Here is a 24,787-nt window from a genome sequence, read left to right on the forward strand (position 1 = left end):
CCGCATTTAGAAACATGCATTGAGATCATTTGGATTATGTTGGTGCTATAAATGTCCAAATGATGGGCCACTTGGTTGAGCTATCATCTATGAAAAAGCTTTATAGCTCATCCGATTCTTCCAGTATAAATATTCCGATTCTGCTCTGTAAAGACAGATTCCATGAACTGCTGTACTGCGATCTCTTCTGCCCACCATTGCAACCCTTAGCCTGCATTATTTCCAGACTCTTATCAAAGAACCAGGCTCACACCTATTTCGGAGATCGAATCGCCCTATATCGAATCTGAAACTTTCAAGCGAAAAGCAGACCGCGACGTTATATTCATTGCATCCATTCGTGTGCACTTTGTAAGGGCGCGGTGACACAGACTTATTTCATTTACAGGTTATAATCCCTTGTTCATCATGACGTCCTTTTTACTTCTATGTCTCAACAGCGTTACGGAGATCACGTCACGTGAGGGTTCTGCCTTTGTAGTGAGGGTTGTAAGTTGACGCAGAGAGGGGAGGAGGCGCCTTGACCCCCCATGTGGAGTGACGTCACCCGCTAATTTGTATTGGTGGGGGGGGGGTCCATTTAGAGGACGTCACCTTTTCATTATTAATGGGGCTGCTCGATGTGGAATGACGTCACCTGCTCATTATTATTAATGAGGGGGGGGGGTCAATGTGGAGGACGTCACCTGTTCATGATTATTAATGAGGGGGGCTGGCCGCCGTAGAGTGACGTCACACGCAGGACACAGACATTCTTGGCTCATTATGGTTGTAAATTTGAAAATCGGCCCAATACAGCAGTAGGATTTCGTAGTGCGTATCGTCACAGAATGAAATGTCTCCCGAACGCCGTGTGAGTAGTGGAGTTTTACCACAATGTGCTGCCAGGCTGGGCACAAGGGCAGAAACTAAATATACATCGTTGGCACTCGGGAGAAAATTGCGAGTGTGTTAATTCATACGTGTGATAATACACAAGAGTCAATGGGTACGTTTTTCATTGCAATTGAACAAAATCAAGTCACAAGCACAGTGGGGGAAAGAGGTGTAACGACACTGGACCTCGGAATATATTTCAAACTTCATTTGCTACCAAATGTCAAAAAAACATGTTTCTGCTCGTAAAAAGCAATTAACTTTGTGAAACTGTAGACGTCCATTAAAAGCTGAGGTTTTAACAAACGTATACATATACGCGACTCCAAAGCTTATCCCCCGATGACTTATTCTGGTCACTGGGGTATGTGGTCAATTCCAATCGGGATTACTTGCAGTACCAAACATTATACAACGGGGAAGTGTTGTACGATGTTTGTGTAATGTCGTGGTTCGACATGCGTACCGACTGAAGGGATTACAGTAATTTAATAATTCATAATTATTTAATTTAAACTTATAATTAAAATTGTGTTCTTGTAATATTCAAATATGAACGGTAAGCCATTGCTTTAAAGGAAACCGTTTCCATTACGTTCGACTGTGCCAAGTTAAAGCGAGTTTTACCTAAATACTAGTTGTTTAAAAGTCAAGGTAAATTTAATTTCAGCAACCAATGGGCATTCTGAATTAATATTAAAAAAAAATGTAAATGCCAATTAATTAACCTTAATTTAATGTTTAATCCATTACAACCATAAATTCACCCAATGGGCATATTTTGTAGTTTAGCTCATTTAGATCAAACCTGTGTATGCAACTTATCACATACTTAAATGAAATGCAGGTCTTGAAAACAATGCTTGTAAATCAACCGATGTTTTATTTTTGAATGAATGTTGCAGTCATATTAACTGTGAAACTATTAACACCTAGCAGATATCCTCAGTAATGGTAATCCCAGAATGTTTAAATCCACGAGCCAAAATGGTGAAACTCTCACTGATGGGCGTTTTGTTCAACTGCTCCTAGGTAAATAGCAAGGACAACTTGATCTATGAAACCTAATACAGCAAAAAAGCAAGTGGCAACAAAGACTGCAGGTGTCTTCATATAAAGGAATTGTCAAAAAAACACAAGGCAAAAGCAGGTATCACGTTACCTTTTCCAATAATTAAAAAAATTTGTGAAGCGTTCCAGTCTCAAAATGAAAAAGTTAACAGTACTCCCCAATAAGAAACTGTACAATCGGGTAGTGCAGTAAAATAATGACAAAAGACTAACATTACAGTACAATGTACAGTTGTTACACCAAAATGTCTGTACATAAACATTTGCTTTTCAAGAATCAGAAACGTGAACCTGACAAGGCTGCCAGATTCAATCGTTTGGTTGACAAATACGTTGTCTTGCATTTTGCTTGAAGTTAAAATAACACGTTTCAATATTTCACCTTTTAAACCTGCAGCAAGTGACATTTATAAACCCAGTGTGATGTGTAAAAAAAGTGTCCATAACAGAAGTTGGTCCCCAAAACCATAATTGTTTTGATAAAAAAAATCAGGGAAATAAATATCACGTTGGGCTGCAAGTGATTTACCGTACCTATTCAAGATTTTTGTGGGAAAATAATAAAAGTTAACCTGCAAAGAGAATTGTAAAATATAGTACCTGTTGCACTACCATCTGAAAATTCAGATTATAAAATCGTGAACAATGCTGCAAAATAGGTTATTTGGGAGGGGAGAAATTGTCCACTCATCAACTGTTAGCTGCATATTATAAAGTTGGTGTGAAAAATGTTCACAATCACTTACCAGTTAACGCAACCATTTCTGGCACGTTGGACAAAAAAAAATTCCCAGATCCTTAATCTCCCATATTTATAATCAAATGTAAGTGCTTAATTTTAATATATTTACAAAATATAAAAGTAAATAAAGGATCCATTACTTGAAAGGCCTTTAATTTTTACTTAAACCAGCAAGTATTTTTTCAATTTCAGTGAATACGACTAATAACATTCAGATTTTAGGCAGGAAAAAAAATCAGTTGACAAGGATGCACATTACACAGGTTTTTCAGTAGTTCGTACACTTTGATATGTCACCGATGAAATGTACACACCATACTCTAATAATAAGGAAGACAAACTTCTACAATAAATTTTGTACAGAGGCATGCTATAAAAAAAAGAGTGATAGTTTAGCCCACTCATGTAACCAACATTGGTGGACTGTTGATGTAGCTATGTAAAGGTGTCGTACCAATCTTCCCCATGATAGGATTCATTCACGCTTAAAAACATTTGAAAACAACAAAAATCCCCGACACAATCCACATGGGAGATGAAAAGGTGCATAAGCAAAGCAGGAATTATTGTGCAAAGGTAATTAGCAATCTTTTAAAGTAGTATCGCTTTTGTCAGCGTCCTCTATGCTGTCGCATAAGTGGAATCACACAGGACGGTGGCCCTGCGTTCTGGAGGAACGGGTGCCCAAGGAGCTCCACTGCAGAAGCACGCTGCGTGGGATCCCGCACGAGCATGCGGTCTAGGAAACTCCTCAGCTGCACCGTAGTCTGCGGAACAAAAAGTACATGTATGACAATGACTGTTGACTTACGTTTCTACGTAACATTATTGCACGACACCATTGGAACCTCCTTTGCCAGTAGCAAAATATGATAATTGTTTTTTTACCCTTTTATCTGGCAACAAACTGACACCTCAAGGACAGTGCATACATTATCAGAGTTATGTTTTTTGTTTGCATTCCGACCGCAGGTATTGTGGTTAATGCAAACATGACTCCTTGTAAAAAAGGTGTCAGTTTGTTGCCAGATAAAAGGGTAAAAAAAACAATTATCATTATTGCACGATACGCTCATGGCCTACATGTGACTTGCATGCCAAACAACATGGAGGTGACGTCTCAATTTGCAGTGGCAAACACAAATTATCAATCGGAACCGCAGTTACGCGATACATGACAACTTTTGTGTCTGCCACAAAAAAAACGAATTAGAATCTGTATTACGTTACAACGGCAGTAATATAATACTTAAGATTTGTGATCACGTTACACCGAAAATTCACGTATTTCTAAAACGGTATTTACATGCAAGTTTGGTTACTTTAAATCGAGCAAAACTGGGAGTTTCAGGAAAAAGCATGAAAGGCAGCATACAATGTCAAAGGATCCTCGTGGTTAATTCTTACGAAGCGACAATGTAAATGAGTGGTAGTGTGGTATTTGACGTAAAAAGACAGGTTCATCCGTAACTGTAACACCGCACATTGTGCACATCTATAAAAAGGTACATAATAAGCCCAAAAGGGACAGGTCAAAACATCGCAATACTGCACAACTATAAAAGCTTAAATAAATGATCATGTACTTCGTCAGCGAAGTCTCACCACATGCTCAAGCTAATTATGAAGAGGATGCCCAATTGGAATGTTCCCCAATTCTTATCCAAGGAATGTTTTGTGTCGCAAGAAACGGGAGTGTCCATAAAAAAACCCAAGCACATTAGGGGATTACACGAATTCACAAAGACAGGTTAAAAGAACCCACTTTGTGCTCCTTTTTCTGGCCACCTTGCACCTGGGTGGGTTGCCAATTTCACAAATCTACACGATCCACCAAACCTTACCTGTAAAAGGCACTGGATTGCAGGTGTGTGCCAGCCACCAATAACATGTCAATACAACGAAAAAAAGAGATGCCTAAACAGTGCTTGGCTTTACCCCTTGGGAGTTCTTGATCTTCGGTGGGATGTTGTCACGAATGCGACGCATGGCTTGTAGTGGTGGCTCATTGAAGTAGGGTGGCTCCCCGTCCACCATCTCCATGACCATCACACCTAAAGACCAGATGTCCACCTACACCGACAGAACATTACAATGCAGCTTGAAAGACAGTGCAGGTTATGCTCTACCAAATGTGCACATGGTGACTGAAACATGTAGCAAATTTTACTTTGAAATGTCATATTGCATTGTTGTTTAGCATAATGGCATCATGTTGGGCTAAATGCGATTAGTATTTATCCAAATCGCCAATCGCTAAGAACAAAAAGGCAATAGCTTTTTTGATTGAGATGTGCTTTAGGTTTAACCTCAGGGCCATAGGGAAGCCTGGATATGACTTCGGGGGCCATCCAGTACGGCGTTCCCACCAACGACTTCCTCCGTGTCACCTCCTTGGACACTTGGGCACAGAAGCCAAAGTCTGAGAGCTTGATCTGAAAAACATATGAAGATAATAAACCGATGTTTTAATTAGTTTACCTTTAAAATAAAACTGTATTTGTAAAAACATGGCTCCTTTAAGAACAATTGTATTGCAGACTGCTAATCTTTGGCTGGAAATCAAACTAAGGTCCGCCAGTGCAAGGGGACCACTGCTCCACCGCTCCTCTCAATAATAATACAAATCTATTCAGGGTCCTGCAATGGGATGCTTTAACAATTCCAAAAATGAGTATTTTACATGTGGATAGCACCAAGGTCCACAGCAATGGGTTTACAACCCCACCTCACTGTACAGCCATGTCATGGTAACCTTGGACCCAAAACTCCTGCCTCTAAAGTCTTGAATTACAGGCCAGAGAAAAGGTACTGGATGAACACTACAGACACTTGCTGCAAGCTAGAATAAAACTCATTTTAATTTAAATAACATAAATCAATTTACATAAACAAAAACACAAAATAAAATTAACAAAAACAAAATAAAATGTGGGCACATTTCATTGCGTCACACAAAACACGGCTGCTCGCAAGCCACTCTAACAACCACTTCGGATTGCACTTCAGTGCGGTGGTTGTGACCACGTCTTCCAATTGCCTGCCAACAAAGTGCCATATCAACCATTGCATGTTTAAAATAAATCAGCAAAACACCATTTGTGCGAGTATTACTGGCTAATCCAACAAGACATTACAAAAACCAGATGGCACACTGATGGTTATGCCAATAATCAAACAATTCAGAATATTTAACTATGAAGTTTTACAGGTCTATAATTAACGTCATACGCAGTATTTTTTCCATATGTAAAAACATTCTTGCCATACAGGTTTAATGGTGTCACTAATTAGGTTTCCAGAATCAATGTCAACACAGCCCTTTGGTCAATCTACTGCTGTGGATGAGGGCCACCCCATGCCATGCAGGTGACCGTACTTCACAACACTTGTTATCGAGGGTTGGTGAAGGCAGGGAACAGACATGGAAGCAGCATAGCACAGTACAACAATAGACCTTGGTGCTGCACTGCCCTCTATTGCCCAGCAAACAGCTCGGCTGGGCAATGCTGAAAAGCAAGCAAAATGTAACATTTGTATGAAGTTTCACTGGAGCTTCCAACCAGCATCATCCAGGTAATAGCAAGAGCTCAGACCTCAAGGTCTTAAAAATGTTGATTGCTTTTCGATAAGAGTAGTCTGCTCGAAAAAAAACGATTGGAACGTGGGTCGATGTGAAAACTTAATTTGTCGGGCTGTGTCAGGTGGTAGATTGTTATAGTTCGAAATGGACATTTTACCTACACGATCAAAACCAAAAAAATTAACTATGACAACATCTCTGTGCATTGTGACCACCCATTCACACACTTTCCAGTCTGAACCCTGGTTAGCTTCTGATATCCGTGATAGCTTACAAAAACGTCTGGTGGACATTCACCCGAACCCTGGCTCACTCATGTACACCAGGGCATTTCTCTTGGGATTCTGCTACTAGCCTATGCCTGTCACGCTTAGCTCAACCAACTTGTTAAAATAACATGGCCTCCGAAGAGGTCAACGCCATAGACCTTGCCGAAGGGGCTGTCGGGGTGGAAGGGGTGGAGCAGCTCGTGCGGTTGATAGCCCGCTCCACGCCCAGATCCCCACCAGCTACAGCCACACCACCTAAATCGATTGCCCCGTTATATTCATTAATTTCTAACATCTGTCCCCGCCATCTGCCACCCTCTATACACCCCTCATCTTCACGACGTGCAATTCTTTCAAACGTCCTGGTCTGCCCCTCCCCCAATCCCTCCATCAATCAGATCCATTCACCTAGGCCTCTGGAATTCTCGTTCTGTCTGTAACAAGCCTGCTTCCACCCTGGATGCCTTTTTCTCAAAAACCTTTCAAGCCCTAGCAATTACAGAAACCTAGATATCCACAGTGAACACTGCCACCCCAGCTGCTCTTTTCACATCCCACACAAACTTAATCCATTCCCCACGACCATCTGGCAAGCCTGGTGGCGGCATTGGGTTGCTCTTCTCCTCCACCTGGATCCCATCGTCTCCACCTGTTGTGCCCTTTCTTTGTTTCTCTCTTTCGAATTTTAACTATCATCTTTCTCTTTCCCCTTTGCAATCTTATTTATAATTCTTTACCACCCCCTGGTCAGCCTTCCTCCATCTTCCTTCCCCATCGACGTCCTTGACTTTAATGTCTCTCACTAGATCTTCCAACCTACACCTCTCGTCTCCTCTCCTCCGACCTACTCCTCCGGGTAGGACGCTTGACCTTATCTTCACTTCTGCTTGCTCAGCTTCCCATGCCCTAGTTGACTAACGTCCTCCGTCCGATCACCTATTGCTGACCATGACACTCATATTTACATCCCCCTCTCCATCCAGCCCTTCATCCACCCCTCCACTGAAATCTACACTCCATTTATCACTGTGCACTTAATTCCCTGGATTCCACTAACCTACCGCCCCTATCTGATTTCTCCAATCTCCACCCGGACAAAGCATCATCCCATCCTACATTCCACACTATCCGACTCATTATACACTCTTGCCCCTCTGCTGCCTTGCACCCCTCCAAATAATCCTCCTCGGCCTTGGCTAACAACTGGGCTAAATATTCAACGTCGCCTCGTACACAAAGCCGAGTGAACCTGGAAGACTCTACCCACGACTGATTCCCACTCGTTGTACTTTCCGATTTTAATTCTGCACTGGAGGCTGCTCGGCAATCTTATTTATATCCCTCATTTCTTCCATTTCCGCACACCCTGCTCTGCTATTTTCTACTTTAAACACGCCTACATTCTTCGCCATCCTCAACTATTTCTTGAAGATCTCGCAAAAATGTCATCTACCCACCTCAGTGCCTCCCTTCCTGCCAGCATCATACCTACCCCTTCCTCCTCAAATACCTTTTCTCCTGCGTCACTCCCGAAGCTGTCAAACACATCTCCAAAACTCACCCGACCTTTTCCTCCCTTGATCCCCTACCGCCTTCCTTGCTTCCATCTGTCCTCCCTACGATCCTCCGGTTCCTCCTAGCTCTCTCCATCTCTTCCCTCCCATCTGCATCTTCCATAACTCCTTCAAAACAGCCATCATTCTACCCATTCTCAAAAAACCTTCACTAGATCCTTCCATCCCTGCACACTAATTGCCCTACTTCCTTGTTTTCCTACTTCTCCAAACTCCTCGAATGACTAGTTCACACTCGACTCACTTCCTACATATCTTCTCACTCTCTCGATCCCCTCCACTAGTCTAGTTTCCATCTGTTCCATTCTACCGAAACCGCTCTCCTCCACGAGCACAACCACTTGGCTAACTCATGTCACTCGGGCCCTTTCATTGGTCCTAATTTCACTTGACCTGTCTGTGGCTTTCGACACCCTTGATCATTCCACCTTCTTATCCACTGTCTAACCTCGGTATCTCGGGCACCCCACTTCATTGGCTCTGCTCTTACCTCACGTGTCGTTCACCCACTGTCTCTTTTATCCATGGTTCATCCTCCCCCTCCCCCGTCACGGTTGGCATCTCCCAGAGTTCTGTACATTGCCCTCTCCTATTCTCCCTCTACACGTTCCCCCCCATGAGCCCATCCTTTCTTCTTTCAATTTCTCGTATAACCTATTTGCCGACGACACTCAAATCTTCTTTTCCTTTAAGGCTCTTAGCCCTGACCTTTCCGACCACATCTCATCCTGCCTAATGGCTATCCAAGCATGGATGACAGAAAATGTCCTTTCCCTTAACCCTTCGAAAACCACCGTGCTCAACTTTCCCGACTTGCGCTCTCCTCCTCCCCCCTGCATATCTTTCCCCCCCGCTCAGTCGAACTCCGATCGCTTCCATCCAAATTCTTGGCATCACCTTTGATTCCTCATTTTCTTTCACGTCCCACATCGCCAACACCGCTCGGACATGCTGCTTCCATCTTTTCAATGTCAGGAAAATTTGCCCCCTCATCACCATCACCGCTGACAAACTTCTTGTGCACTTTGTCGTCTTCACTCGTCTGGATGATTACAACTCGCTACTGGTCGGTGTCCCTGCCTACACCCTTGCCCCTCTACAACAAATTAAAAACTTGGTTGCAAGCACTGTCTTTAACCTTTAAATCTCGTTGCTCCCCTCCCCTTCAACAACTTCACTGGGTTCCTATCTATCACCGCTGCCTCTTTAAATTTCTCACCTTAGTTTTCAAAGCTTTGCATGGACTGGCCTCGCCTTACCTGTCGTCTCTCATTTCCTTACATGTGCCATCACGCCTGCTCCTGTCACAAGCTGTCTATCTTCTTGCGGTCCATCCACCCAATCTCCTTCGCTCTGCTTGCCCCCTTACACTGGAACAAACTCCCTCTCCACATCACTCTCGCCCGCGCTTTCCTCTTTTCGCACTGCCCTCAGGTCCTATCTCTTTTCTCTTGCCTTTTCCCTTCCTCTTCCGCCACCCCTACCAGAACTACCTAATGCCCCTAGTGCCTCCACCTCGCTCCCTCCACCCTAGTAGGTAAGCATTGTCAAGCATCTTGGTGTAAGGCCCTTGATAAATCCAAAATAGAATAGAATTCTATACAATCGGAACAATTTCAGGTGATTTGGTTAAATCCATAACGGTATCATGTTTGGTTAATTGTGCGTAGTATTCGGCCGGATTGACAGAATAGCTTTATTGACGTGTTTCAGGTTCAACTTTAAAGCCATGGGGAAGCCTTAATATCCATCCTCTAGACATTATCCCAACATCCACACCCTGGCTCCCTCACCCTGCCGTCAGCCGTGAGCAGGATGGAGTCACTTTTGATGTCTCGGTGGATAACACCCTGCCCATGCAGGTAGGCCAGTGCCCTCAGCACCGATACACACACTGCTGAGATCTGCTCCTCGTTCATCCTGCACACAAGCAGACATAAAAGTTAAATCTGAATGAAAAAAAAACTGCATTTTCTTGGCCGAGCTCTGCAACATTGACAATTCAAGGTATGAACACCAGGCTAGTAATAAAGGCAAAAATAATATTACTCAGTCCGGGCAGACAGAACAGAAATGTAATTTATTTATTTATCGATAAATGCTTTGCTGTCTCAAGATACTTTTCCAAGAGGGCCCTGGAGGGAAAATGTTTTGCCAATTAATTTCAGGAACCTTTTGCATTTGATAGGAACCTACGCCGCATGTGAAGGGATCACATCTAGGTTTGTATAGATTCAGAGACCCATTTGCTGTACTGCCATCTCCAAATAAACTATACGACCAGCAGTTTTGGAAGTTGCAAAAATCGACGTGATCTGCCAACCCCTGACTACAAAGTACTAGATCAAAGGTGAACACACTATCAAGTATCCCCAGGAGCCATAAGACATTTCATAATTTTTGGCCTCAATTCAAAATATTAGGCATGGGCAGTTGTGAATTCAAACAGGTAAGAGAATTAAGTTTATTCAAATGTAAAGATGAACAAAAAGCAACGTTACAACTGGTTAAGTTTAATTTCTGGACAGTGCACCACTTGCAATGCAAACAGATATTAAGAGTAGTGGCTATTATAATAATGCTGGCATGCTCTCCTCTTATGCCCACCTGGTGTGGGTAACGATGTCAGTCAGAGCTCCTCCTTCTAAAAACTCCATGACGACCCACAGCTCATCATCCACCAGATAGCTGTTGTACATGTTCACCACATTCTCATGGTGATACTCCCGCATGATCACCACCTAGCCAACAAACCATCAGAGATGAAAAAACATCAATTGAGTTAATCAGTGAACAAAGCACAGCCCCAGGGCTGGCATGTTCCCAGCTGAGCCCAATTTTGGCAAACATCGACAGCCGTGTTGGAATTAATGCACAGAGCCTCGTAAGAGCAAACTAATACACTTCAATTAATGATAATTATGTTTTATTCTGTTAAACAATTGTGTTGTATAAACACTTTCAACAGGCACATAAAACGTCCGCAACCGAAAAATACAATAGACATTGTATGCAGAAATGCCCTTACAAAGACACTATACTGAGAAGCTGTCGAGGTAAATGCAGTGCATTTATGAAGACAGACAATCATTAGACATTATAACAAGAACAATGGCTGAAGCATGAAGACAGATTAATTGTGAACGCATATACGATTTAGACGACGCACCTCATTGAAGAGTAGCTCACGCCGCTGCTGCTTGCGAAGATGCATGCGCTTGACAGCGACTTGCTTGCCAGTGCGTTTGTCCTCAGCTAGACAAACAACCCCCGTCGAGCCCTCCCCAATCTTGATGAAACTTCCCAGGAACTGCGAGGGGTCTCCTGGGTCGACCACCTGCTGTAGCGCTGCTCGAAACTGCTCGTGGGAGATTCGAGGAGGCTGGTGCTGCTGAGACCTGGTGGACCAAAATATATTAACTGAGAACACCTTACATTTAAAAATAATAACAAGACAGTGATAAACTTTAAAGAAAAAAAAGGTTCTCATCAATATAAACTTACTGTGGCCCTGAATGTGTGCTGTGGTTGTTTTGACCACCTCCTCCAGGCTTTGATAAAGGAGCACCCATTTTTTTTGTTGGGGCACTTGGCCCATTACTCTGGATTACGTGCGAGTGATTCAGGGATGACGGCTGCTGATTATGATTGTCATCTGGATGGTGCCGAGACTGCTGCTGAGCAGAATTGCTGGATCCGATGTCCCCCGTATCCAATGACGGCTCAGAATGGTCCACAGCTGCTGGATGTTGCTCATTTTTCCCAGACCCCCGCTTTGCTGATGAATCAAACACTCGCTGACTTTGGATTTCCGTGATGGACTGCTGTGAGTGAGCACGGGGAGGCCCGCTTCCACTCGAGTCCGATGCACTCTGAGATTGTCGGTCTTTTCTCTGAGACACTCCCTCCATTTTATGATGCGCTGGAGGTCGAGGAAGGGATGTAGACACATAAGAGGTGGGGGGTAGTGGTGGTGGTGATGGTGGCTTTGCTGGAAATGGCTTGTTTGGCTTTGGAAAAGTGGCAGGTGGGCCACTTTTTACTTGAGCAGATTTTTCCCCAACTGTGGGAGGTGTTGGAACCCGGTTGTATGCATCCACATTTTCCACTTCTCTGTCTTCAGAATGTTGAGCATCACTTTTCTCATACTGAAAAACACAATTGAGTTATGAGATACATTATTTTGCAATACTTGCGTTTGCAGTGGTGCACATGCATAACTAACAAAAGCTCACATTCATCAATAATCCTGCCTTAAAAGAAAACAAATATGTAATAGATGACATTTGGGGCAATGGTGATAGAGATTGAGAGAATAATATTTTCAGACTGTACTATACACCACAGGAGGCCCGGATTAAAAATAAAAGGTTTCCAAATTGGTTTATGAAGTTACCCATTACCAGATATTGACAAACCCTTCAAAATGTATGCATAAACTCGTTGTTAATCCAAAAGAAAAATGTATCAAAAGATACTGACATATTGCACCCTTGGGTAACAATGTTGTAGTGTGGAATCTTATTCAATAGTGATCCATGACTATTACTGGGCCTCACTCATTATTAAAATAGGCGTCATTAGATAGGTAATTGCTGTATGCTTGTAATTTAACACAGAAAAAAGGAACTTAACATTTGAAGTTAAGTGTCACTTATTACGTGCCTAAAAATAGTGGTTTAACAACTATACTTGGCAATTGAAAAATTGTCACGATAGAGGCTGCCATGCAATTAAATTATATATCTCATTTATACCGTTACCATTGTTTTTGTGGTGTTTATATTATCTTGTTCACTCCCTTTGCCTAAATGTAATAATCGCGTATAGAAAAAAAATACTTTTACACACACGATGCATTGCGAGCCTTAAGATTTGATGATATTCATCAATGTCGCATCATTAGACCTATACTTGTAAGATTAAAAATGCTTCTATAGCATTTAGGAGAATTTGACAAAAAAATATATCATGATGATGACAGTATTATTAAATAGACAAAGATCCTCCATATAGCCTTAACAGACTGCAGGGACAAATGCTATTAGCGAACACTTATGAAGGCCGGCACGGCACACAAGGGGGTGGATGGCCTCCACCATGTAGGCCTGCCTTTGTCTCAAGTGCTGGTGTTTACACACCACTCCAGGTACTCATTTGAGGCTGCGTCGACCTAGGGGAGGCCCAAGACCGGTTCAAATAATCGTCACTGGTGTTGATCGCGAGCAGGAATCAAACCCGGGTCGCCGGGTTTGTAGCACAGTATTAACCGCTACAACTACCGCTCCCCACCATTATTTTTAAACAATAACCTTGAAGACAAACAAAAACAAAGACTCACCTTCATTGCTGGATGCTGTGAGTGAAGAGAGCCTGACTGAAGCTGTCGGCCTGTAGGGAGGGGTGGCCGGGGAAGCCCTGTTGACCGGGTTGAGGTGCGACTCGGTCGCTCCGCAGTATCCGGCCCCGACCTAGGTCGTTCCTTAGGCCCGGTCGCCACCGGGTGGACCTCGTACGACGATTTGGGTCGACCAGAATCATCCCTGACGCTAACCACCGCTCGGTCCCCGTCTCCGTCATGGAATCGTTCCCTCTCTTTGTTGCGGTGCATCACTCCGGCAGAAGGCTCAGTCATGTGCCACAATTGTGATTCTAAAAGAGAACATTTCATGTAATATATCAATCACTAATAAGTTGTAAAGAAAACTGATCTGTATATATTCTTCAGGTATTTGTAACATCTGATTGTGCTGCATTCAGCTCTCATGGAAAATACATAATATAATTTTCTAAATATGTATTTGAGATGACAAAAACTTTCAGCACCATGTCTATTCGGCACAGAAATAAAATGTAAACATAGGCTTTCGTGACCAATATGATTAATTTATTTTTTAGTTAGATCCTCCAGCTTACACAGCCAAATAAATAATATTGTCACATGAACGAACACACCATTTGTATTGCTTCAGCACACCGGTATTCACAATATTTAACAATTAGGTAAGAGGTTCCCTGCTGGTAGCTTCAGTCAGCCTCATCAGGCGATTGCCAGAATTGTGAATATCTCCTCCAATCATGGGGCTTGAATTGGTGCTGTGATGATACCGTAAAGTGAACGTTTTAACATAAATAATGATTGTGAATATGATGTGAATATGAATCTACATATACTTGCACGGTGATGCAGGTTGATGATTATTAACTTTATTATACTAAAGAGTGATGCTGGAGTAATACTGTATTATTTATAATTTGTAACATTCGATAGAGATTGAGCTGTGTTTGCTTAATGCACTTCCAAGCCGCACTCGGCCTGTCGCTGTCAGCTAGGTTTAAATTAAATTTTATTTCTACAAATGTCTACTGATTCCACAATCAGTCTTTGCTAATAGTAAATAGTTCTACAAAGACTGCTAATGGTATCAAAATCAATAGAATGTCCTTGGTGGCAGGCATGTTCAGCAACAACTATTTGTGTTTGTGAGTATCTGATGTTCATTTGGGGTTCTTTTACTCTTGTGCTCATCTTTCGTCCTGTTTGGCCAACATAGCATTTGCCAAATATGCAAGTAATCTGGAAGAATCCTTGTTATGCTAGTTTGGGTAATTTTGTAATTCATCTTTGGTACACGTCAACACGTGTTGTGACCCGCACAACAGAAATAAAATATAATTTAAATGACATCAGGACAGCCCAATAAACATTATATGCTCAATAAAATGCTGCACTTAAAATACTCATTTCACAAATGTTACTGCTCAAATATATGGTTGTCAAGGACACTTGCATTTATAACTATCGTTATGAATAAGAGTCACCAGCTTCGTTTTGGCTGACCTGGTATCTGTGGGGGCCTCTCTTTTGTGATGGCTACCGGGTAGCCAGGCGGTGGTCTGCCTTGTCCTTTGCGGTTGTATCCCTGTTCCAGCGATCCTTGCCGTCCATTAACCACCTTCGGCTGGGAAATCCTAAAGGCAACATTTAAAAAGTTGGCAAAGTTGAGCCACTCAGTCAAATTAATATACATAGGAATCCATGTGTAAAATATAAACTTACAAATATATATTTTTACTATAGAGGGTGACAGTAAATTTGATTTTTAAAGAAGTTTGGATATATAGAGCGTCAAAAATACCTGTCACTTCGACCAAACCGGCCATCAGTGTGAGTTCCATCGGTCTCCCGTTCACAATCCCTGTCACGTCTATGTTCGCGATATTCCTCATCTTGCATGATGGTGGTAATAGGCCTGGGTCCAGGACGTATCCTGTCCGAGCCTCGGTACGGGACATCTTGCCGGTCTTCACGAACGCGCAGAGAATTGGAGCGCGACACGGATAGGCTGCTCATTTCAGTTACGATGCTGTCGTTGATGGGTAACTTTTTGCTGCCGCGCACAATTATCTGCAGCAAAATGCAGAAAAAACACATCAGCCCTGTCACCATAAAGGATTGTCCTCATAACTAATGAAATATTCCTAAAGGAAAAACATGTTCTTATGGCCAGGGAAGAAGAGTGTTATCATTAAAACAGTTCAGTTTAAAGGATATTTTTTTTGCAATGCTATCTTAGTTTACTTGAGAACCTATTTTATATTTTTATAACTGAAAGAAAATAAGCTGCCAATTTGTTTTTATTTACCTCCTTTATTGTGGTTTCAACCTCTTAGGATTATTACTTTATGCAGACTTTCATTGTATTTAGCATTTATAAGTTTGTGCCACTTGTTAGTCTATATGCTATATGTACGTATATGGGTTATTCGTAGGCCTATGTTCAAATTACCAAGACTACAGGCCCAATTTACCTCTAAGGATCCATTGCTAGATCATGGAAACTATGTAAGCCTATGGCTCCTCATGTAAGTATAGATAAAACAAATTGAATTTAAAATTAATTCCTTTGCCAATCCATTTCTGGATGAAGGTTAAGGTTTGTATGTAACTTTACCACACTAGCCAGTGGAAGGTCCGAGGACTGGTTCAGATGTCACTTGTTAGCAGTGGCTGGGAATCGAATTGCAGTGTGCTAAACATTAGACGTACAAGTCCCATTAATTTAATACAACTGTTAAGTTAAAAGCTTTAGAATTGATAGTCAATAATGAAGCAGCAGCACGACTCCGTAACCTCACCTCATGTAGGTGACCACTGCATTACGTCAATTGTCCCACGTACCCTCTAGGGGTATGGATACTACATTGTGATCTCTTGACCTTTTCACAAAATGTTACGAAATAATACTTTTGTAATGGATGACATCAGTGGTTCACAGGCACTTGGAATGTACAATGAAACCTTGGATTGCGAGCATAATGCATTTCGGAAACGTGCTCGTAATCCAAAGCACTCATATATCAAAGCGAATTTCCCCATAAGAAATAATGGAAACTCAGATTATTCGTTCCACAACCCAAAAATATTGTATCCATATAAAAATGATTAATACAAAATACCTTTTTATATTTTTATCATTTTAATTTATTATAAAGTAATCTATATTATTAATTATATGTAATCGTGGCTGGTGTGAGAGGTAGACGAGAGAGAGGAGGAGGGTTATTGTGTAGGACGACTTTCACGTGCAGTACAGATACTAAAGAACAGTCACTACACTTGGGACACAAAATAAAAAAATGCTTTCCGCACACACACGTGGTCACAACACTATACTGTAGTAAACAGTATACGCTCGCACGGATGTTGACTATACGAGTGAGGCACGCCGACTGAGACCGAGCATGGGAGACGATTACCCACAATCCCGCAGCAAGAAAGAACCATTGGCTCAGTTGTGATCACGTGACGCTCGGCAGACAAAGCATATACTGTACGTACTGCTCGTATTGCAAGACATCGCTCGTTTATCAAATTATTATTTATTTAAAAATGTTGCTCGTCTTGCAAAACACTCGCAGACCAAGTTACTCGCAATCCAAGGTTTCACTGTATATTGTTTAGTTTTCATGCATAGCGATTTGTAACTGCATGGTGTTGTAATTAATCTAAAGGGTGGTCTAGATGTCTTGTGGGGGGTGGGGTGGTACTCATTTGAGGCTGCGTCGACCTAGGGGAGGCCCAAGACCGGTTCAAATAATCGTCACTGGTGTTGACCGCGAGCAGGAATCAAACCCGGGTCTCCGGGTTTATAGCGCAGCACGCTAACCACTACACACGCGCGTCCATAGGTACACATACACGCGCTTGCTGCAGACACACACAACTTTCACGGTGCGTACGTTCGTAAACGACTCAAATAATAAACCAATGCTGCAAGAAGAACGCCTTAGACCTGCAACACATTTGTATGGTACTTTACTCGTGGAGGGTTGGGGGGGGATGCGTGACATCAGCAGGCACACTGCGGAACACTTCTGCATGGGCGGGTGACGTCACAGCTCACTTGCCGTGCAAAATATATGCATTATTGCGCCCCCCCCCCAAAAAAATACAAAAGTCTATTTTTATACTTTTTGCATGGTGTACAGTCTTGAAACTAACCACATGTCAAATGTCAAGTTTGTTGCATGTCGGGAAGTATGCTAAACATTTCGAACAGACACATTCACAAATTTCCCTTTTAGATAGATACATCGACATTTTGCGACCCCCACTGCCACTGTGTAGCATATTATTACGTGCCAGAGACTATGAGATGATATGACAATAGTCTGAGTCCATAATTGGCAAAAAGTAACGGCAAAGCAGTTATAAGTGACTCACATAATTGTGCGCAGTTGCGTATACAGTACACGACTTCCCTGAAGGCATACCTTCAGCGAGCCCGATCACACGGTTCGAATTCGACCCTCGATCGATGGTTGCGCCATCGCCGCGCACACGTAAAAAAAAAGCAAGGGACAAGTCCTTACTAACAACTCCTATAATTTTTCATTGCTGGAGGGGTTGCCTCCCTACCTGAAAATCCTGGCTCCGCCATTGCTTGCGACTCCCATATTATTCCCCAAAACTTAATATTGTTTAAGTAAGGTTTATTTAAAACATAAATTAATATGTAAAGGAAAAACATTTTTGGGATCAATTGATTGGAGGGGTCACAAGACATCTGGACCACCCTGTACAATGAAAACTTGGTAAGTGCTTCACTCTCAATGATGTATGAGGCATTATACTACTGCCACGAACAAAGTTTGGATAATGTGACTGGTTTAAGCAGTTGAGCTGGTTTTGCACATCCTGTCTGTGTCAATTGCTCTTTTTCAGCAGCTGAACCAGAATAACCACTATGCTATGCTGGTATACACAATAATCTCTAAAGTAGTTTTCAAAATCCCAGGTAAGGCAAGCAAGTGTAGCTATTCAAGGTCTGTTCTTTGCTTGCTTGACATGAACTCCGGATGTGGTGGAAGTCCAGTCTCCAAGCGGTGTATTATTCACACATTCATTAACTGGCAAGGCAGTCTCTCAGCAAATTGTGTTTTATATTGTGCCAGCACTTTTTAAAAGGGTACAATTTATGATCCGCATTTGTTTATGGGCTAGGCCACTTAGTTTTATGCCAATATTCCTGTCATTATCCCTCCGCCACCTGACATAAGTTACATTTACAAAGATATTATTTATACGTGCCAATGTATTTCTCAAATTCTAACCAATTAAGCTCACCATTGACTTAAGGCTTTTTAGTCCTGAATTTCACACCTCTGATTGGCACGGTTGGCTTTGCACAGTGCAAAAGAAGTTTAACATACATCGACACAACATATGTTTCACAAAAAGCACATTGAGCCATATCAGGTAGTGAGCTCGGAAAGTGCATGCTGGTTAGGAAAACCTAACATTTAACGAGACACCTATGTTGCATGCTGATTAACAGTTGCCATTAAAGTTGGGAGAATCTCGTGATCCCTTGGCTGGAATTAAGATTAAAATTATTAAGAGTAGAAAACAATTCCATAGAGCATCATATAATCATGGGAGGAGCTTGGGCTAAGCAAAGCCTGTTATGGTATTCAGGCAAAAAAGGTCCATGAAGACCTTGCCAGCCGAGTGAAATTGATATTGAAACCTATGGCTGATGATTTGAAGCTTTCGTGACTGCAGGAATCCATACTCTTTGGTTCTTTCGGTAAAGTCACGTAGGAAGAAAATAAAATAAATCACGACGTTTCGGGCGCAACACAAGCGTCCATCATCAGGTGGGAAAGCATGGTCATGTATGGTCATTTTATTTTTCATTTTATTTTATACCTACGTGACTTTACCGAAATAAACAAAGACTATGGCTGATGCTTATAGATGAAATACATTTCAATTGCGATTCTAGTTAATAAAGTATGGCTGGAATTGTCCACAGTACTGATCAGCAGCTAAGAGTCAGCTATACAGACAAGTGTATAGCCTAGAATATACACAGGGCAGCTATGTGTATATCGAATTCTCTGATTAAATGAATATCAAATATATATAGCCTTGGATACTCAGAATTTTAAATTTTCTAAAAAATCCCTGTAAAGTTTTTATTAGCCTGACCTACTATCACCCAATCTGTTGGAAACCCATTAAAATTCATGTAGATATTAATTAAGCCCACAGAATGAACACTGTACAGGAATCAAATAATGGTAATATTTAAATATTTTTTCTGCAGACAGAATCCATATATCCTTCCAATGGTAAAGATGGTTCAATGCCTGTAATGTGTGGTTCAAATTTGAAAGCCAATGGTCACAATCATTTGCCAGTAGGTGGCTCTTTGGCCCTATTGTAAAATAAGTATTTTGGCACAATGCATCCTGTTTTAATCTTATTTTCCACACTTAGCCTACAAAGGACCTCAAGTGCATTTGGTTGCCATCATAAGGTACTTTGTTGTAAAACACTAGTAATTTTCTTTCTTTAAAAACATTTAAAACGCGTATCATATACAACTGTTTGGAAGCCATATATCTAAATTATAAACCTCTACATAATAGTAGTAATTCCTACATGAAACAATAAATGTAGAAAAAACTACTGGTACTTGATGACTAAATATAAGAGTACATCAATAAGACTCAGAATTACATGATAAAATGCATGGTCCATTTAACTATGTAATACACAATGCGAAACTCCTGCGCAAACAGTGGCAATAAACCATGCCAGTGCACTGCTTTTATATGTTGATGATACGCATAAACACACATACAGGTCAAGAAGAGACCTTGTATTATGCAACTACAGTACTATTCGTCATCTGTGACATGTTTCAACTTGACGCTGCCAGAAGGGGTACCTTGCATGTCTTACATTCAGCCACAAACTAAATTGTGTGAAGGCAGATGCTTTGGAGAGTGCGAATATAAAGGCGAGCCTTGGGCACGAATTACTCAAAAGGAAGCGACACCCGCTGTGAGTCACCAAAATCAGCCCACTAAACTCAGCTGTTTTTTAGACAGTCCTAAACTATGGTTTCATTCAAAATAAGGTGTTCAGTCCAGTAATCAAATCTGTAAATTATGAGAAACCCCATGAAAACAGAAAAATCAGTGCAGGCCGGAAAATTATGGTTTTTGCATTATGGACAAATTCAGTGAATTTTGTTGTTTGAAACTTCAGTCCAGTGTCATTATAAACAAAGCTTGAAAACAAAAGCCATCCAACTGCAACTTTGCACCATAGTCGCAATACTCTTTGAAAGACAACACATAAGAACCTGGTAAAATGCATCAATCACCCAAGGACTTAGAATAACTAAATCGCAGAAGCATTAGCTTTTCTGATAATCTCTTGATCACACGTGTGTGCAGGCACAGCAGGTTTTTACAAGTAGCAGCCAAAGGCAAAGTGAGGGAATAAATGGGGTTCAAAGAAGGTCCGAGTGGGTGGACCAAAATGTAATGGTTGTTTACATAAAAGATTGCAACAGCTGTTTGCAGCCCTGTAGCATAGTTATTGGCTCCCTTTAATTAAAAGTCATTTAACACGGAAACACAACCCTTTTATAATTTAGGTGAAAGCTACGGGAAAACTTTCTAACAAGTTCACACATCTGTACAAATTATATTTTCTCACTATGATACACAGTACTTACCAACCTTTGGTGCTGTGGCATATAATTACATACATAAAAGTACACGTGGGTCAGGATTAAATGACCGTGCATCACCTTCATGGGAGCCAGGTCCACCGGCGTGATGTAAGAGGCGTCCACCACTGGTTTGGGCCGGTTTGCCGTGTCGGCCAAGAGGCTCTGCCATTGCGGAGGCAGGCCGGTGAAGCGGCCCTCCGCGAGGTCGAAGCCGGTGTGCACTCGGTGCTCGAAGTTGCATGGCGCGGAGATTTGAGGCCGCTGCTTTTTCTTTTTGGTGAACATGTTGCACAGTAGTTTCCCACAGCTTAGTCACCAGGGATTGCTTTTCCTTTTCTTGTGGCTTCTCAAGACTGGTTAGTGATGACCTGTTAACACATCAGATCCAGAGCAATCTTTGAGTATGACACCATGTGCATGGCCATATAAGGTGGCAGGCAGCGGCAGCTGGGATAACATTTTGTAATATTAATTCCCAGACGAAACGATTATTACATATAAAAATGACGCCATCATAAATCTGTACAGGATACAATTAATATGTAACATTACATCATTAACGTGAGTTTTGACATCGGTCATTATCATTAACACAAAATATGTACATACAAAGTAGCATGCTCAATTGTCTTAATTAAAATAAAGAGACCCGAGCAAAAGGGCAACGACGGAAATTCAAATTCAGTACCACGCTGAGGATTAGAACCGTTTGATGAAGCTCAGGCTGCAGCAAGGCACTTCTACTTGTTAACTCAATATTGCTTTGTGCCAAAAAGAAAATAGCAAATGAAGGTATACAATTCACAAATGAGGGTTGGTTTTTTGTAGATAATATAATACAGTTTCATCTGATTTCTTTCGACACAATTATAACCAAATATAACGATTTATGCATTTATTCTTACATAACCCAAACTTTGCAAATGCAATTGTCCTATAGCTACGGTACACAATATAACACCCCAAAACGTATGGGGTAACGTCACATTACTCTGTATGAAAATACTGTCAAAATAACCAATATCAGCAGTGCAATTGAAAGTGCATAAGCTGTGCACGAACCTTGCTGCATCCAGCTTGCCACCCACCGAGAAAATGATTTAATGCTTTGGTTTGTGGGTAAACGAGGCTTATAAAAATGCTCTCTTGCACTGCAGTGCGCACTCTCAGTACATAACTGCAATGCTATTTGCCACCGTCGTGTGATATTTTCACAAGCACCCACACACACCGTTATGAGAATTTATTGAAAACCCTGAAATAGGGTGTGCCTGATGTTTGCTTTCATAAGCGGGCTTTAAGGGCCTATTCGTTTTTGCCCCCACTCAATGATTTCTAATAGCCACAAAGCATTTAAAGTACAAAAACAGCGCTACTAAGAAAAGCGTTCACATACCAACAAAATGTGTCACGGCAATGCACCACATTATTTCGTGTTTCTGAGCATCTTTTATTCTTAGAGAGGTATAAATACAATGTGCGTTGCAATGTTTAACAGCTGGAGATGGCATAACATTTGCACGCACACGCCACAGGGTTCGTTTGCAGTCCAAGTAATTTCCGCGGGAGTTACCAAATTTGTACGATGTAATTACAGAACAGGTGATGTTTGCCATTGTGTCAATGTCAAAATTCATATGTTAAAGTTACTGTCAATGCTTAACTATGGCTAGCTACAAACCAATTGTAAAAAATATACAATTTCAGTTAACTATCATCTGCTTAAAAAATATGACCACAATTAACAACATGTTTTCGGTAAAAAGGACAATGTTTATGTAGAAGAGCCTGCTTTTGGCAATCTGTTGGGGATTGTTTGATCACACTGGCAAGTGCAAGTTTTGAGAAAAGAGGTCCGAGGACCATCACTTGCCACTTGTTATCCGTGGCCAGAAACCGAACTCGGGTTCTTAGCGCGGGGCACTAACCACTACACAACCAGAACTAAAATACAGTACTGTACATGGGAATATAGTATTGCTCAGGATACAAAGTAGCGGATAAGTGAAATACATTAAATAAAAGTAGATGGTTTATGGGCCGCTAAGGCGAGCCACAACGAGAGCCCAACACTTTGATATTCGTTGACGATCATCACCAGCCATGACCTAGTCACTGCTGGATAAAGGCATCTCTCGAAGCCGTTGAAATTCCACTTCTCATTGCCTCAGGTTGTGATAATCCATCTCGCTCCGGCTCAAAAGCTGCTTCCATCGCTCCGTCTTCACGGTGGTCATCTTTCCTCAAGGGGCGCGTCGTTCCCTCTTGTTACGGCTGCCAAACCCAGAGTCTCGACCACAGAGGCCATCATCATTATCACCACCCCTCTCGCCACGACGTGTCCTGACCAAGCCCAATTTACTCTTCCTCTGTACAAGCTCGCGAGTCAATGGTTAAACAAATTTTGGTATGATCTGAGTCATGTCATGACTCCGTCTTCCTGGTTCGCAAGTGCAATTTCAGGAATGCGCACGGTTTAAGAGAAAAACACAAAACTAAACCACTGCACAGGCTATATACACGTGCGGTCGAAACATTACACGTTCAATGATAATCGTTGTTCACAAACAATAAGACACTTTGAATTGGGCCACTTTAAGACACCGCGACCAATCTAATCCGTACCAGGCATCATCACTGAACGCCATTAGAAAAAATACGGAGCTCACAAAACACGCGCGACAAGTATAACTAAAAAAAAGCGCCCTCCCCCCCATTAAATGTTCGGGAAACAATTACAACATCTGACGGAAAACAGCACGGGTTCGAATCACCTTAACCTACGGCAGCCAAGTTGTAAGTGCGAGGAGTCGAGATCCCCGTCGCTCGGGAGCGAGGCATCGCCTCGCCTCTACAACCTGGCCATCGTTTTCAGTCGTCACAAACCACCGTCGCACCTCGAGTAGCGCATCCGCACAACTTTTCGGCACGATCTACCACTGTTAAGGGTCACCCGTTAGGCGTGTTAACGCGTACGAGCAGCGACACGGTGTTAGATCGATTAAAAAAAAGACCACAGGCCCAGTCAACGTCGAAACGAGGAGCGGATCAAACTTTTTTCCCCACCCTCCCCACACCGAACACGCAAGAAGCTGCGCAAGCAACGCACCTGCAGACGACAAACTCTGGGTGTCTCGCGGCCTCTAACACGAGCCCAACGTCGACTCGCGTTCGCTCCTCGAGCGTTCCCTTAAATCTCCACCCCTTAGCTCATCGTCGGTGGACGTCTTTGTCGTCGTTCTTTTGCCGTCCTTCGTCCGACGCGACTCGCCACACCGAGACCCCAGTCAGCCTAAGCGGGAGGTGGGGTCGCCATGTTCGCGGGCGGGAGGGGGGGGCGGGGGAGAGAAAGGGGGAGGGGCGGAGCGGGGCGGGGCGGGAAACATCCGGGCACTCGCGCAGGTGCCTCGAACGCCAACCCCTCCCGGTGCGAGGTGACGTTCGTCACGGCGCGATGACGGTCGCAGCAGCCGCCATCTTTCTAAGGGAATTGCGACCCTTTTCAGCAATGTGGGTGACGTGTCAACCTTTGCTGACGTCACCTTCCCCTTCGTCATGCTCTATGTTGATTCCAACCCACCCTCCCTACGCAATATGGCCGATATTGCCCCGCCCCTGCCCCCATCCTGCCCTTG

General features: G+C 42.4%; 1 protein-coding gene across 1 annotated transcript; it reads right to left on the reverse strand.

The window, feature by feature from the left end:
* Positions 1–1,739: 1,739 nt before the first annotated feature.
* Positions 1,740–24,506, reverse strand: LOC116943176 (serine/threonine-protein kinase PAK 4-like). The gene is made up of 12 exons (XM_032955798.2): positions 24,262–24,506; positions 21,231–21,520; positions 15,255–15,523; positions 14,957–15,087; positions 13,457–13,767; positions 11,620–12,263; positions 11,285–11,513; positions 10,723–10,856; positions 9,909–10,035; positions 4,999–5,124; positions 4,628–4,762; positions 1,740–3,456 (listed from the first exon to the last, which is right to left on the reverse strand). Exons 2-12 carry the CDS (start codon positions 21,435–21,437, stop codon positions 3,301–3,303), a joined length of 2,469 nt encoding a protein of 822 aa, XP_032811689.2. The 5' UTR covers positions 21,438–21,520; positions 24,262–24,506; the 3' UTR covers positions 1,740–3,300.
* Between the last annotated feature and the right edge of the window lie 281 nt (positions 24,507–24,787).

Source organism: Petromyzon marinus, chromosome 17 (genome assembly GCF_048934315.1).
Source record: "Petromyzon marinus isolate PM22_M1 ecotype Great Lakes invasive population chromosome 17, UKy_Petmar_22M1.pri1.0, whole genome shotgun sequence".
Taxonomy (NCBI): domain Eukaryota; kingdom Metazoa; phylum Chordata; class Hyperoartia; order Petromyzontiformes; family Petromyzontidae; genus Petromyzon; species Petromyzon marinus.

What these genes read in the sequence shown, in the direction of transcription:
- LOC116943176 (XM_032955798.2), bottom strand. Translation starts at nt 21,437, where the DNA reads ATGTTCACCAAAAAGAAAAAGCAGCGGCCTCAAATCTCCGCGCCATGC. An exon ending in CACAGCATCCAGCAATGAAG is followed by an intron (nt 12,264 to 13,456) that starts GTGAGTCTTTGT and finishes TGTGTTTTTCAG; the next exon opens with TATGAGAAAAGTGATGCTCA. An exon ending in GACATCGTTACCCACACCAG is followed by an intron (nt 10,036 to 10,722) that starts GTGGGCATAAGA and finishes GCTTGTGTGCAG; the next exon opens with GATGAACGAGGAGCAGATCT.